This window comes from Rhinopithecus roxellana, chromosome 8 (assembly GCF_007565055.1).
Source record: "Rhinopithecus roxellana isolate Shanxi Qingling chromosome 8, ASM756505v1, whole genome shotgun sequence".
Lineage (NCBI taxonomy): Eukaryota > Metazoa > Chordata > Mammalia > Primates > Cercopithecidae > Rhinopithecus > Rhinopithecus roxellana.
Genome location: NC_044556.1, coordinates 44,621,318 through 44,635,745, shown reverse-complemented (window position 1 = coordinate 44,635,745; position 14,428 = coordinate 44,621,318). Strand labels below are relative to the sequence as shown.

The 14,428-nt window shown below is 43.4% G+C and overlaps 2 protein-coding genes across 3 annotated transcripts; both read left to right on the top strand.

Annotated features, from left to right (window-relative positions):
* The first annotated feature begins 1,524 nt into the window (after positions 1-1,524).
* On the top strand, positions 1,525-2,810 carry LOC115899253 (late cornified envelope protein 2D-like). Of its 2 annotated transcripts, none has more exons than XM_030936951.1 (2): positions 1,525-1,562; positions 2,232-2,810. In XM_030936951.1, the coding sequence occupies exon 2, from the start codon at positions 2,253-2,255 to the stop codon at positions 2,583-2,585; it is 333 nt and encodes a 110-aa protein (XP_030792811.1). In that variant the 5' UTR covers positions 1,525-1,562; positions 2,232-2,252; the 3' UTR covers positions 2,586-2,810. The 2 variants fall into 2 exon arrangements, with proteins under 2 accessions (XP_030792811.1, XP_030792812.1); XM_030936952.1 differs by having other exon boundaries at positions 1,529-1,590; positions 2,232-2,794.
* A 9,497-nt stretch (positions 2,811-12,307) lies between these two features.
* LOC104671275 (late cornified envelope protein 2D) lies at positions 12,308-13,598 on the top strand. Its single transcript, XM_010374705.2, has 2 exons — positions 12,308-12,357; positions 13,026-13,598. Exon 2 carries the CDS (start codon positions 13,046-13,048, stop codon positions 13,376-13,378), a length of 333 nt encoding a protein of 110 aa, XP_010373007.2. The 5' UTR covers positions 12,308-12,357; positions 13,026-13,045; the 3' UTR covers positions 13,379-13,598.
* The last annotated feature ends 830 nt before the right edge of the window (positions 13,599-14,428 follow it).

The following is a 14,428-nucleotide window of genomic DNA, read 5'->3' as shown; positions in this document are numbered from 1 at the left end:
CTCCACAAAGAAAACCTGTATCCATTGGCAGTAATTTCCCAATTTCTCCCAACCCGCTAAAGCACCTGGAAGACGCTGATATTTCTTAGAGGACAGGGATAAATATAAAAGGAGATACAGGGAAGAGAATCTTGTCCAGGCTCTCGTTCCTCAGAAGCCCTAAGTCAGCTCTTCAGGGGGCCAGCCTGGGAGAGGCTGTAACTGGTTAAAGCCTCATCTCCTTTCTATTTCCACAGATTTGCCTACTCTACACATTTCATATAAATAACATCATACAATGTGCAGTCTTTTGTGACTGGCTTCTTTCACTTAGTGTAATGTTTTCAAGGTTCACCCTCAATATATCTGTTTAAAATAAACGAATAAATGAATGGGTAACTCTGTCTAGTGCAACCCAGAATCAGAACTCTGAATAACTAGATCCCTGGCTGACCCTCTACTTCCTGGTAGGAAAGGAGTGCCCTCTCCATAGGAGCCCCAAGAAATGATGTCTCCTTCCCAAGAGAGGTTTCAAATAATCTAAGTTTCTGGTTGAGTTAAGCTCTTGGAGGGTAAGGGCTCTAAACGGACAATTAATGACACATAAGACCTGGGCAAGTACCCAACACATGGCTTTAGTTTTTCTTTTAAACATATATTTATTAAGGGTCTATCAGGCACAAAGTGTCATACTTAGCTCTTTCTTACTTTTCAGTTTATATTACAAACTGCTCAGTGAGGTAGGTATATCTGGTTTATAATGGGGATTACATATGAGAAGTGATACTCATAGTGAGTATCATAGTAATACTCTAGCAATTATTGATAATTGTTCCAGCAACTTCCAGAGATTACCCAGTTATCATATGCAGGTTTTCTGATTCCAGTAGCAGATTCAATACAATTCCTCCATACAAATGTTTAGATTTTAGAGGGAATTGTTTATTCTCATTCTCCTTGCTCTAGGTGACAGAATCAATTCAGATTTAATCCACTGAATCTGCTTGCCATGGTGAGTCGGAGGAAAAGCAGAAACCCAGAGGCCAGGAGGAAGGGCTGAGAGCCTAGGCAAGGGAGGGATACCTAGAAAGAGCCAAGGCTGTAGAAGCCCCCTGGGATGGCTAGATCTACAACAGAACATGGAAAAGAAACTGCTCAGGGTGGAGGGAGTCATAATGGAACATTTCCACAAGTTCAGGGAAAGCTGTGGCTCAGAACTGATGTTTCCTCAGAGGACATGCATTAAAAAAATGCAGGGAACAGAATCTTGTCCAGGTGTGGGTCCCTTGGGTACCCTAACTTAACTCGTTAGGGCTCCCACCTGGTGGAGTCTGTGACTGACTAAAGCCTCTCTAGACCCCAGCCCCAGAGAGGAGTCCTGGAAGCTCCTGAGGCCTCTTTGGATTGCAGGGACTGGGAGGCAGGAGAATGTCAGGAATGACCCAGCACGTGCCTGGTTGTGCAAGAGCTACCTCATGCTCTTCCCAGAGCCAAGCCTGGGCCTATAAAAGACACATCCAGCTTCAGCACCTCATCTGCTCTGACTCCCCAGGGACGTGTCTGTGCTCCTGCGTGTGACTAGGGTGAGTGGCAACCTGGGATACCAGAGAGGTATGAGCAGGGCAGAGGGATGGGGAGGAGGGAGGTAGGCTGGAGAAAGAGAGTCGTGTGCTTGTGTTCTGCCATACTGAGCAGGAATAGGACTCAGTCTGCATTGAATCTACTGAGGCTCTGAGGCCTACTGGAGCTCATTTAGGTGGGAAAAGCTAACTGTGCACATCTTTTCCAATTCTGTGCTCAGTGACTTCACGCTGGTAACTTCAAAACTGCCATGTTGGGTATATTTCCACCATGGAAACTGGCAAATACTTCAAGCCAGGCCCTTTTATCTGGAGGTTTCATTGTGAAATATTTTCCAGAGGACCCCTTGGTGTATTCTGAAACACCCAGCTGGTCCTTAGGCCTTGTATTAAGGAAATAGGTACTTCAGGGAGCTGTGAATACTCTACCCAGGCTTGTGAGGATAGAGAAATCCCAGCTTCCCCTGAAAGGAAGAATAAGAAGCTCATTCTGTTGATTTTTTAATCATGTACTTTTATCTGGAGGAAAGATTCAAGTTGTTTCTTTCAGGTTACTGATGTGACTGTATGATCTAAATATCATTCTTCTTCTACACATGCATTGATTTTAGAGGAGGTATAATTATGACCTTTGGTCTGAAATATTTAAAGAGTTTCATTATTATCTTTTAGGCTGACTACACTCCTGCCAGCATGTCTTGCCAGCAAAACCAGCAGCAGTGCCAGCCCCCTCCCAAGTGTCCTCCCAAGTGTACCCCAAAATGTCCACCTAAGTGTCCCCCCAAATGCCCACCCCAGTGCCCAGCTCCATGTTCCCCTGCAGTCTCTTCCTGCTGTGGTCCCAGCTCTGGGGGCTGCTGTGGCTCCAGCTCTGGGGGTTGCTGCAGTTCTGGGAGTGGTGGCTGCTGCATGAGCCACCACAGGCCCCGCCTCTTCCACCGGCGCCGGCACCAGAGCCCAGATTGCTGTGAGAGTGAATCTTCTGGGGGCTCTGGCTGCTGCCACAGCTCTGGGGGCTGCTGCTGACCTGGTCTTCAGAGGAGCTCTTGGGACTGAATGGTCAAGAACCTGCTGCACCCTGATAGATATGCTTTCTGCTTCCTCTCATTCCATTCATTGGTGTGCAGAGACCACAAAGACTCATGGGGCTTCCCTGGAATAACTTCGTGCTTGATGGAGCACCCCAATTGCAGTCTTCTTTTCCTCCTTTACCTCGTGTTATAATAAAGCTCTGATTTCTGACTCACTAAATGTCTTGGTCATTCTATTTTCTTCTGAGATTTGTAATGTCCTCCAAAGGACAGGGCCTCAGAGAAATTTTCTTCATGAGGCAAGGAGAAGACATGAGTAGGTGATACATGAAAAGCTGCTCCGAGGAGCTGATTCCCCCAAATGCAGGGTGGATGGAGCTCCAAGAGGGTCACCTCTGGCTATGGCAGCTTTGCCTTTCTCTCCACTAAGCCAGACACATGTTCTAATTTTCTGTCTATTCCAGACGTTGGGAAGGTTGGGAAGCTCTGCAGACTTGTTCTTCTCTAGGGAGAAGAACACATCTAAATGAAGCAATACTTCCTTGCTGTTAGAATCAATAGTTGGTAAAATGCTTGAAACGGATGTTGAGACCCTTCCTCCTGTTAAGTACAGTCCATGGTCACTGAACTCCTTTTCAGGGAAGGTGAGTCTGGTGAAGATCAGCCTTTTGACTTGCTGCCTTGGACACCTGGCTTCAGTTCCTCTCAGTGTTAGATCTGATCCCCAGGATGCTGTCCTGCCACTTGGCCCACGTGCTGGGCAGGGGAGTGATGAATGATGGAGATAATACATAGAAAAAACATGGAAGAGTTACTTAGAAAATACAAAGAATATAAGGAATATAAGAGTACAAAGAATACAAGACACTGTACGAAAGAAAAGACCTTTCTTCCTTCAATACTTATCTTCTTTGCCAAGCCACCCTCAGATGTGAGGGGCGAGAAGTTCCAGGATGGGTGGGGCATTTTAAGTATTAATAGAGGAAGGGGAGGGAAGCAGGGACACAGCAGGGGAAATAAGGGCTAGTGCTTCTTAGGTTCAGGCTGACAGGTGTCTACATGAAGGTAATGGATTCAGCAAAGATGGATTTTGACAGAGATGGAGTCTCTTATTAATATGTTTAGCTTCTTACTTACCCTTAGTGCCACTAAGACAAAAACCTGACTGATTAACCAGTCTGAGATTCTGTACTGACTGCATTTTAAATCACCCTCTGCACTGTTAGTTTATTTCACTTAATGTTCTTTATTATTTTGCCAGTCTCATTGTTAACCAATTTTCAAGTCCCTGACCAGTAGTAATTTTGAGCTTCTATAAATATGTACATGGGCCATTTCTACAACATTTGTAATAGGATTTTAAATTTTCTTTTCAATTTTCAAGAGCTCTTGATATATCATGGATATTAACCTTGATCTGTCTTCATTAAAACATTGAATACATCATAATTAATTGACTCTGTTTATAATAACTTTTGCCAAGGAAATATTTGTATTTTAAAACAGTCAAGTATTTAAAAACACTCAAATATGACTTTCTTTGCTTTCATAGCTTCAGGGTTTCCTGAGTTGGTTAAGAAGTTTTCCCTTGTCCTTAGTGTTTACATGTCAGCAAACAAAACAAACAAAAAAACCCAAACAGTATAAAATGGAATTCCAAGCAAGGGACCTAAGGTTGCCTGGGGCAGGTGAAGGCTGGCCTGTGGAGGGGTGGACACCTGCGTGTGCTTTCAGGGACCTCTGCCTTAAGTAAGAGCAACTCACCAGCCCTTCCCTTATCCAGTGGGTCTGCTATCTGGGCCCCCATGTGCTCCTTTCGTGGTGATCATAATCCTTTCTTCATCCAAACTTCCACACACAGAACAATTTCCAATCTGACTATTGGTTTTTACTTGCATCTTATCTTATGTTTGGCATGTTTGCATGTGTGTTACAAATTAACGTTCTGCTACTATCACAGGAACTCAAAATCACAGCAATTTAAAAAGGAGAGCAGGCTATTTCCACTCACATATGATGAAGTCAGAGGTCAGTAGTCCATGGCTGGTACAGTGGTTCCCTGGAGTCTTTAGAGATGGATACCCCTCTGTCTTATCATTTCATTATTAGTGGTGGTTTCCTGGGAAACAGTTGGTGATCTCAGGATGCCTGATGGAGCTCTGATCTGCAACGCTGTACTTCAGGTCTGAAGAAAGAGAAAGGGTGGGTAAAAGGCTCTGACCCCAATACAGCCTTTTACCTGAGCTTTCCTAAAGCCCCAAGAACTTCCTAAATCTCACTGGCTACTTGTATGTACAGAAGGGATACAGAAGTATAAATTTTGATATCTGGACACAGTGTGGTTCTGGACAAAATTTAAAGATGTGAGTTAAGAATGAAGTGGAGCACGTATATTGCGCACACATCCAATCAAGTAGTTCTTGACACAGTTCGACCTGCTGAGTAAAGACAGCTGGATTGCTGGGTTTCTGGAAATAGTGACACAGACTCTCTGGGTACCCTTCACTTACCTCTTAACACAACACTCAGGAACGTCCTGCCCACAGTTCCACCTTTATGGGCTCTGCTGTATGCACTGAGGCAAATCTGCCTGGAAAGTTGATTAGGCAGGGGAATTCACTGCTTGCAGCTGAGGTCTGGAGTGCTGTGGGGAGCTCCCTGGAGACAGGCACAAGACCTGGCTTATGGATGCCTGGCAGAGGCTCAGAGTTACTTCTGCTGTCTCCCCACCTCTAATCCACCCATCACCCAGAGGTGGGCAAAGATCAGGGGTCTGGATGATCTCTCAAGGGCAGAAAGAGGGTGAGGCTCTGAGAAGAAGTGTGCTGTGCAATCAGAAATCATACTTGGTGTTATGGCTTTATCTCTTTCAAAGGTATCTAGAGGGGGAGGGTAACAGATGATTAACTCTGGGTTATCTGAAATACGACCCAAGTGAGGAGAGTCAACAGTAACCAGAACACATTGTGAAAAGGAAAATGTGGACGGATTGCCACCTGGGCTAGAATCCCCAGAGAGCACTTTCACCTCCACATCGAGTGAAAATTCTACCTAGTCACCCTCTTGAGTCCCCAGAGGGTCAGCCCAGGAATACGGTAGAGTAGAAAAGGAGTTTTGGGCCAGGATGGATGCTTGTGTGTGTGGTTATCTCAACTCGGACCCTGTGAGATCCACAGCAGTGCCCGAGAGCTGTGGTACTGCTCTCTCGCTGACCCCCCAGGCTCTGTTGCTGCTGCTGCAGCAGCTCTGCAGCCAAGGTCGGCTGACTGTGTTTTGCCTGTGTTAACTTCAGGAGCAGCTGCTCCCAGAGTAGGACCAAAACTACCCCTAGTGCTAAGAAAAACTCGGGAGCCTGAGGGACAAGTATATTGGCCAGCTCTTGGAGGGACTCTTACTGTTGCTGGCTCAGTTGACAGGATATCTCAACCTGAGTTCAGCTGGAAGTGAATTCAGCTGAAGAGAACACATGTGTAAACCTAGAATAAGGCTACTTTTCATTTTCTAAACAATTCTCCCTCTGCTTGTAAATAATTAACAAAATCATTAATATTCAGAAACACATTCCCCATGTTACCATTTCGTGGTTGCTCCTTGACCTTGCTAGGTGAGATTTCAATCCTAGTCCACCCCCACGCTGGTTGCATTGCTCCATCTTCACACCTAATTCAGAACTATGTACAGAAAGAGTAAAACTATGAAATCCTAAACTTTTGTACTTGTTATAAGATATGCACTCTTGTAAGTGTTTCAGGTATAACTCAACCAAAATAACAATTCACACAATATTGCTATTAGGAAATTACAGCTATTTTCCACACTTCATAGATGAAAAGACAGATGCACAGACCATTTTGGGCACATTTCTAAGGTTTTAAGGCAAGTAACTGGTTCTCAGAATCCAAATCTAGGTGATTTAACTACAGTCTGGTCTCAACCAGTTCTCTGGAGTTAAACTGGGAAGGCATGCACTATTTACTGCGTGTGAAATTCAAACAGCTTATGGTAAGTTCTTCTCAACAAGCTAGACTTAAAACAGCTATTCCCTTCTTTTCTTGCCTGATATACTAATGTTTCTGTGTTAGCTCCCACACTGCACAAAATGAGCCTCTATTTCTCATGCCGTTATCTTCATCCACGTCCTTCCATCCTTTCTTAAGAATATAGTCACAGTGGGCAGAGATTATATTTCTTTCATATCATGTAGTATCCACAGAGTTGGCCACATAGTCAACAATACTTGCTGAGTGTTTACCAGAATGAATTAATAAACTCTGATTATTGAATTTACTAATGGGAGACAGTCTAAGAAAATCCTCAAATTGTTTTTTCTTTAGAGATGTTCAGTTCTTCTAATTCATCTGATCATATCCTTCTCTCATTTACTCTCATAAGACCTGCTTAATAGTTACCTAAATTGCTCAGCACAGAATCCTTGGAAATAGTTCCTTGCTCCAGGGAATCCCAAGGCATGGATATGAAGTGATTGAAATTATAATATTTAATTAATGTGTCCTATTCATCTAACATGGAAATTCTTCTAATTCCAATGATTAGAAAGATAGAAATACTGGACATAAATGGATATAGGCAGTGAGGGTGTTGGTGTGTGTGTGTAGTGATCATATGTAATTAACATAGTTTTATCCCATGATAGCCTATACATAGTGCTGTCTGGGTCATGAAAAACGATGGGTTCTGTCTCGGTTTTGATTAAGAAGTAAGTGCATAGATATTGCATAAGAGAGAGGTACACAGACAATGAGGTTGGCAGGGAATTGGCATGGGAGAGGGATTTAGAAAGCATAGTTATAAATGATCTGGAAAATTTACCTCACCAAACAAAATAATTGACAATCTGGACTAGAAACATGGTCTGACATTGTGTGTGTGTGTGTGTGTGTGGTAGTGTATCTATGCTGTGTGTAAACTTGTTCTCAGAAACCTGTTGACATTAGGCTAAAATAATTGAAATTTTTTGGGTTAAATTTTCTGAACTTTATTCCCAGCTGTGTCAACTTGGGCTATTTGTTTAGCTCTAGGATCCTTTGTTTTCTCATTAGTATAGCGGGGATATTAATACTACCTACATCGCAGGATTGGTATGAAGATTAAATGAGATAATGTGTATAAAACAGTTAAATATACCTAGAACAAAATAGATGGTCAGTAAGCATCAGTTACTACTTTCTGTTATTTTTATCATTTGTACACACATGTAGGTATATATATGTATATACACATATGGAAGTATTTGACCCAAAAGCACAACTCCACTCAACCTATACCTCAGGGGAAGACAGGGAGGTAGGTAGAACTGTATTGGCTAGGGCTATGCAGAGAAACAGAAGAGAGAGAGAAATTTATTTTAAGAAATTGACTCATGCGATGACGGTGTGGCCTGGCAAGTCCAAAATCTTGGCTGGAAATTCAGATAACAGTTGATGTTGCAGCATTGAGTCTAAATTCTGTAAGGTAGTAGTCTGGAAACAGGCAGAGTTTCTACACTGCAGTCTTGAGGATAATTTCTTCTTCTGTGGGAAACCTCAGTCTCCATTATTAAAGGCTTCAGCTTATTGGATGAGGCTCACATTAGGGAAGATAATCTGCTTACTCAGTCTACTGATTAAATACTTACAGAGAAACCTGTGGATGGCTGTTTGATCAAACAGCTGGGTACCATAGCATAGCCTGGGCAAAATTAACCATCACAGAGACCGAGAGAATACATGGAGGTCACTGGAGATAAGACCCAAGAGACAGAAGAGGGGCCAACTGTGACCAGGACACACTAAGAACATGAAATGATGGTTTTATTTTCACTTAGGATAAAGGCAAATTTCTGGACAGACCCTTGGAGAATATTGGGGAAACAGAAACTTCTACCTGGTAACCCCGGGAGTCTCAAAAAGGCTGTGATGTTAGAAGGACTGGAGAGAGGGAATGCAGTACGCAGCTGGGGAGGCCCTTGGCCTTTGGACTTTGGTTTCACAGAGGTGTAGTCAGGACAGCACAGACAAGGCTGCTGACACTGCACAGTAGCTGGAGCTCTGGGAACTGATGATTGCTGTAGCTGCTTCCCATGCAGGGGTCACACAAGAAGATCTGGAGGTGAACATGGGCTGTGCACTGGAGTGGCACTGTGGAGGGCCCTTTAAAGGCACTGGCATTGCTGGTGGTTTTTTGGCAAGGTATTTAAGTTTCAAAATGAACTGAATAATATGTCAGATAAATTAGAGCCAGGACGAGAATAATTTTGCGCTTTTAAACCTATTCTTGGTGTGCTGGCAGACGGTTGATAAAATACATTAGTATCAAATTAGTACCTGCAAAGAAACATACAACTCCAAGTTAAAAGTGTTAGAACTGACATTCTTAGAAACAGAACTAATACTAAACAATGTCAATTCTGTCATCATTTCATTTCATATCTACATACTCACTTCCTACCTACTGTATTTCTGAGCTTTAAGAGGCTATCAGGTGTAAGGGGCACCCTTATTTCATGCACCACAAGGAAAGAAAAAATGCTGCAAATTCAACTATTATGTGCCACCAATCATATGGTATATACTGATTTAAGGGCTGTTAACAAATGTTACAAGACTGTATCATGGAACTGATGAATTAAGTATAAAACTGATCCACTTTAGATCATATAAATATGTATGTAAATACTAGACAAGCCAATTCTGGCTTTGCCCAGAACACTCCTCTGCTGTGCTCCTCCCTGTCTCTATGTCTAGCACTAGACACTGCTAGACAATATTGAAAAAATATCAAAAGTTATGGTACAGGAAAATTTTGGATTAGTCAGTCTATTAAATAAGGGGAGACAAATAAAAAGACATGGTAAGGCTTTTTCTTGTACTGTGGGTAAAATAAAGTTCCAACATTTGGTAGGGAGTGTGTTTCTGGAATATATGGAGTTTAAGTTCCCAGGGAGAGAAATCTAGGAGCTATTTGGAGAGACCAGACTACAGGAGAGTGACTTTCCAGATGACATGAACTTCAGATGAAATGTCTGAAATCACCCCCAGGCCATTCTTCTCATGACACCTATGTACTCATTCATGTGGTCCTGAAATGATGCATTGATCCTGCAAACATTCATGAGGCAAATACGTATTTGGGTGGTCCCTGAGGGAGCATGGGCAATGTGACCCATGGGTCTTCTGGCTCAGAGAGATCACACATGATGGTGTGAAGACTGTGGAGACAGAAGCAAGAATACCTGTAGTCAGGTGTTTCTTCACCGACTTGTGAACCAATTCCTACCATTTTTTGAGATATAAAGGGGAAAAGTGGGCAAAAAAGTGGGCAAAAAGAGCTGTTTATTTCCCAGTTCTGGTTTCTCAGAGGATTTGTTCCCACTAGTCCTTCCATTGCTTATTCAACCACGCAATCCAGATGCTCAAGTATGTGCATGTTCATTTCACTTACATTTTTATATGAATACAGCATACATGCACACAGTACACACACACACACACACACACACACACACACACACACACACACAGGCTTGCCTCCCCTACTTCCTCACTTACAACATTGTTACAAATATCTTTGTCAAAGAGTATGAGGAAGCTGAGGGTGATATCACCATGAAGACAGCGGAATGAACTAATGTCTTTCAGTCACATTGGGAAATAGTGACTCAGGAGGTTCAGGCCCCAAACATCACTTCTTTGGTACCCAGTTTTTCTGCAGTCATCTTCAAAAAGGCCACTACATTCTGCAGTCCTTGAGGTCATGGGCTACTTATTGTTCACCTCTATATCTGTATGTTTGGACATATGTGCTCCAAGAATGTTGTAGGCTTTCAGAGAATGCCTTTTGAATACACTGCTCTAATCACACTGTGGACTTACTTTATCCTTGAGGTAAAAGCTCTCTGAGAACAGAAATCAGGTCTGAAAATAGGATTGGATAAATAGGTGAATAGAATCCCTCAGGTAGAAGCAGACAACGGGAAACTATGCTTTCTACCTATCCACCCTCCCCTACCAAGTAGGCATTAGACAGTGTGAAGGCGTGGTCTGTTTCTGTTTTAATCAGAGGTGTGAATAACTATCTTTTTCAATTCTAATTTCAACGTTTTCATTGAGACATAATTCACATATTATATAGTTCATTTATTTAAAGTGTTAGTGCAGTGGTTTTCAATATATTCATAGAGTTGGACAATCACCACCACAATTCCAGAACATTTTCATTACTCCAGAGAGAAAACCTGTATCCATTAGTTGTAATTTTCTAATTTCTCCCAGCCTGCTAAAGTACCTGGAAGCCACTGATGTTTCCTCAGAGGATGTGCATAAAAGTGAAAGGAGATACAGGGAATGGAATCTTGTCCAGGCTCTGGTTCCTCAGATGCCCTAAGTCAGCTCTTCAGGGATCCAGGCTGAGAGAGGCTGTAACTGGCTAAAGCCTCGTCCCCTTTCTATTTCCAAAGATTTGCTGACTCTACACACTTCATATAAACATATAAAAATGCAGTCTTTTGTGATTGGTTTATTTCATTCAGCCTAAGGTTTTCAAAGTTCATCCTCAATATATCTGTTTAAAATAAATGAATAAATGAATGGGTAATTCTGTCTAGTGCAACCCAGAATCAGAACTCTGAATAAGTAGACCCCTTTCTGACCCTCTACTTCATGGTAGGAAAGGAGTTCCCTCTCCACAGAAGCCACAAGAAATGATGTCTACTTCCTAAGGGAGTTTTCAAATAAACTAAGTGTCTTGTAAGGGTTCTATATGGACAATGAATGCCACATAAAACCTGGGTAAGTATCCAATATATGGCATTAGTTTTTCTTTTAAACACATATTTATTAAGTGTCTATCAGGCACATAGTGTCACACTAAGCTGTTTCTTATTTATCACTTAATATTAAAAACAGCTCAGTGAGATAGGTATACCTGGTTTATAATGGCCATTACATATGAGAACTGATACTCATTGTGAGTATCATAGTAACACTCTAGCAATTGTTGATAATCATTCTAGCAATTTCCAGAGATCACTCAATTAGCATATGCAACTTTTCTGATTCCAGTACCACATTCAGTACAATTCTTCTGACTAAGGGTAATGTTCTGATTTTAGAGGGAATTGTTTATTCTCAATCATACTCTTTGCTCTAGACCACAGAACCAACTCAGATTTAATCCACCGAATCTGCTTGCCACGGTGAGTCGGAGCAAAAGCAGAAACACAGAGCCCAGGAGGAAGGGCTGAGAGCCTAGGCAAGGGTAGAAAGAGCCTAAAAAGAGCCAAGGCTGTAGAAGCCCCCTGGAATGGCTGGATCTACAGCAGAACATGGAAGAGAAACTGCTCAGGGTAGAGGGAGTCATAATGCAACGTTTTTACAAGGTCAAGGAATGTTGTGGCTCAGAACTGATGTTTCTTCAGAGGACACGAATACAAAAGATGCAGAGAACAGGATCTCATCCAGGCATGGGTCCCTTTTGTACCCTAAGTTAACTCTTTAGGGTTCCCACCTGGTGGAGGCTCTGACTCGCTAAAGCCTCCCTAGACCCCAGCCCCAGAGAGGAGTCCTGGAAGCTCCTGAGGCCTCTTGGGATTGCAGGGACAAGGAGGCAGAAGAATGTCAGGAATGAGCCAGCACGTGCCTGGTTGTGCAAGAGCCACCTCCTGCTTTTCCCAGAGCCAAGCCTAGCCCCTATAAAAGACACATCCAGCTTCAGCACCTCATCTGCTCTGACTCCCCAGGGACGTGTCTGTGCTCCTGCGTGTGACCAAGGTGAGTGGCAACCTGGGATACCAGAGAGGTATGAGCAAGGCAGAGGGATGGGGAGGATGGAGGTAGGCTGGAGAAAGAGAGTTGTGTGCTTGTGTTCTGCCATACTGAGCAGGAATAGGACTCAGTCTGCCTCAAATCTATTGAGGCTCTGAGGCCTACTGGAGCTCATTTAGGTGGGGAAAGCTAACTGCACATCTTTTCCAATTCTGTGTTCAGTGACTTCACATTGGTAACTTCAAAACTGCTGTATTGGGCATATTTCCACCATGGAAACTGGCTAATACTTCAAGCCAAGTCCTTTTATCCGGAGGTTTCATTGCGAAATCTTTTTCCAGAGGACACTCTGGTGTGTCCTGCAACACCCAGCTGGTCCTTAGGCCTTGTATTAAGGAAATAGGTACTTCAGGGAACTGTGAATACTCTACTCAGGCTTGTGAGGACAGAGAAATCCCAGCTTCCCCTGAAAGGAAGAATAAGAAGCTCATTCTGTGGATTTTTAAATGTATGTGCTTTCATTTGGAGGAAAGATTCAAGTTGTTTCTTTCAGATTACTGATGTGACTGTATGATCTAAATATCATTCTTCTCCCACCCATGCATTGATTTCAGAACAGGTATAATATGATCATTGGTTTTAAATATTTAAAGAGTTTCATTATTATGTTTTAGGCTGACTAAACTCTGCCAGGATGTCTTGCCAGCAAAACCAGCAGCAGTGCCAGCCCCCTCCCAAGTGTCCTCCCAAGTGTACCCCAAAATGTCCACCTAAGTGTCCCCCCAAATGCCCACCCCAGTGCCCAGCTCCATGCTCCCCTCCAGTATCTTCCTGCTGTGGTCCCAGCTCTGGGGGCTGCTGTGGTCCCAGCTCTGGGGCTTGCTGCAGCTCTGGGAGTGGTGGCTGCTGCGTGAGCCACCACAGGCCCCGCCTCTTCCACCGGCGCCGGCACCAGAGCCCAGATTGCTGTGAAAGTGAACCTTCTGGGGGCTCTGGCTGCTGCCACAGCTCTGGGGGCTGCTGCTGACCTGGTCTTCAGAGGAGCTCTTGGGACTGAATGGTCAAGAACCTGCTGCAGCCTGATGCTTAACTCTTTCCATTTCCTCTCATTCCATTCATGGGTGGACAGGGACCACCAAGACTCATGGGGCTTCCCTGGAAGAACTTTGCACTTGATGGAGCACCTCAATTGCAGTCTTCTTTTCCTCCTTTACCTCATGCTATAATAAAGCTCTGATTTCTGACTCACAAATTGTCTTGGTCATTCTCTTCTCTTCTGAGATTTCAAATGTCCTCCAAAGGTCAGTGCCTCAGAGAAATTCTCTTCATGGGTCAAGGACAGGACTTGAGTAGGTGATACATGAAAAGCTGCTCTGAGGAACTAATTCCCCCAAATGCAGGGTGGATGGAGCTCCAAGAGGGTCACCTCTGGCTATGGCAGCTTTGCCTTTCTGTCCATTAAGCCAGACACGTGTTCTAATTTTCTGTGTATTCCAGATATTGGGAAGGTTGGGAACCTCTGTAGACTTCTTGTTCTCCATAGAGAAGAACACATCTCTATGAAGCAAAACTTCCCTGCTGTTAGAATCAGTCATTGAATAAAATGCTTGAAATGAATGTTGAGACTCTTCATTCTGCAAAGTACAGCCCATAGTCACTGAACTCCTTTCCAGGGAGAGTGACTGGTTAAAATCAGCCCTTTGACTTGCTGCCTCAGACACCTGGCTTCAGTTCCTCTCAGTGTTAGATCTGAGTCCCAGGATGCTGTCCTGCCACTTGGCCCATGTGCTGGGCAGGTGAGTGACGAGTGACGGAGATTTTTATTACAAAAAAACATGGAGGTTCCACTTTGAAAATACAGTGAATAAATGGTACAAAATGCTGTAGGGAAGATTAGAACTTTTCTCCTTCAATGCATATCTTCTTTGTCCAGCCACCCTCAGATGTGAGGGGAGAGAAGTGCCAGGATGGTTGGGGGATCTTTAGTATTAATAGAAGAAGAGGAGGGAAACAGGGAAACAGCAGGGGAAATAAGGACCAGTGCTTCTTAGGTTCAGGCTGACAGGTGTCCACATGA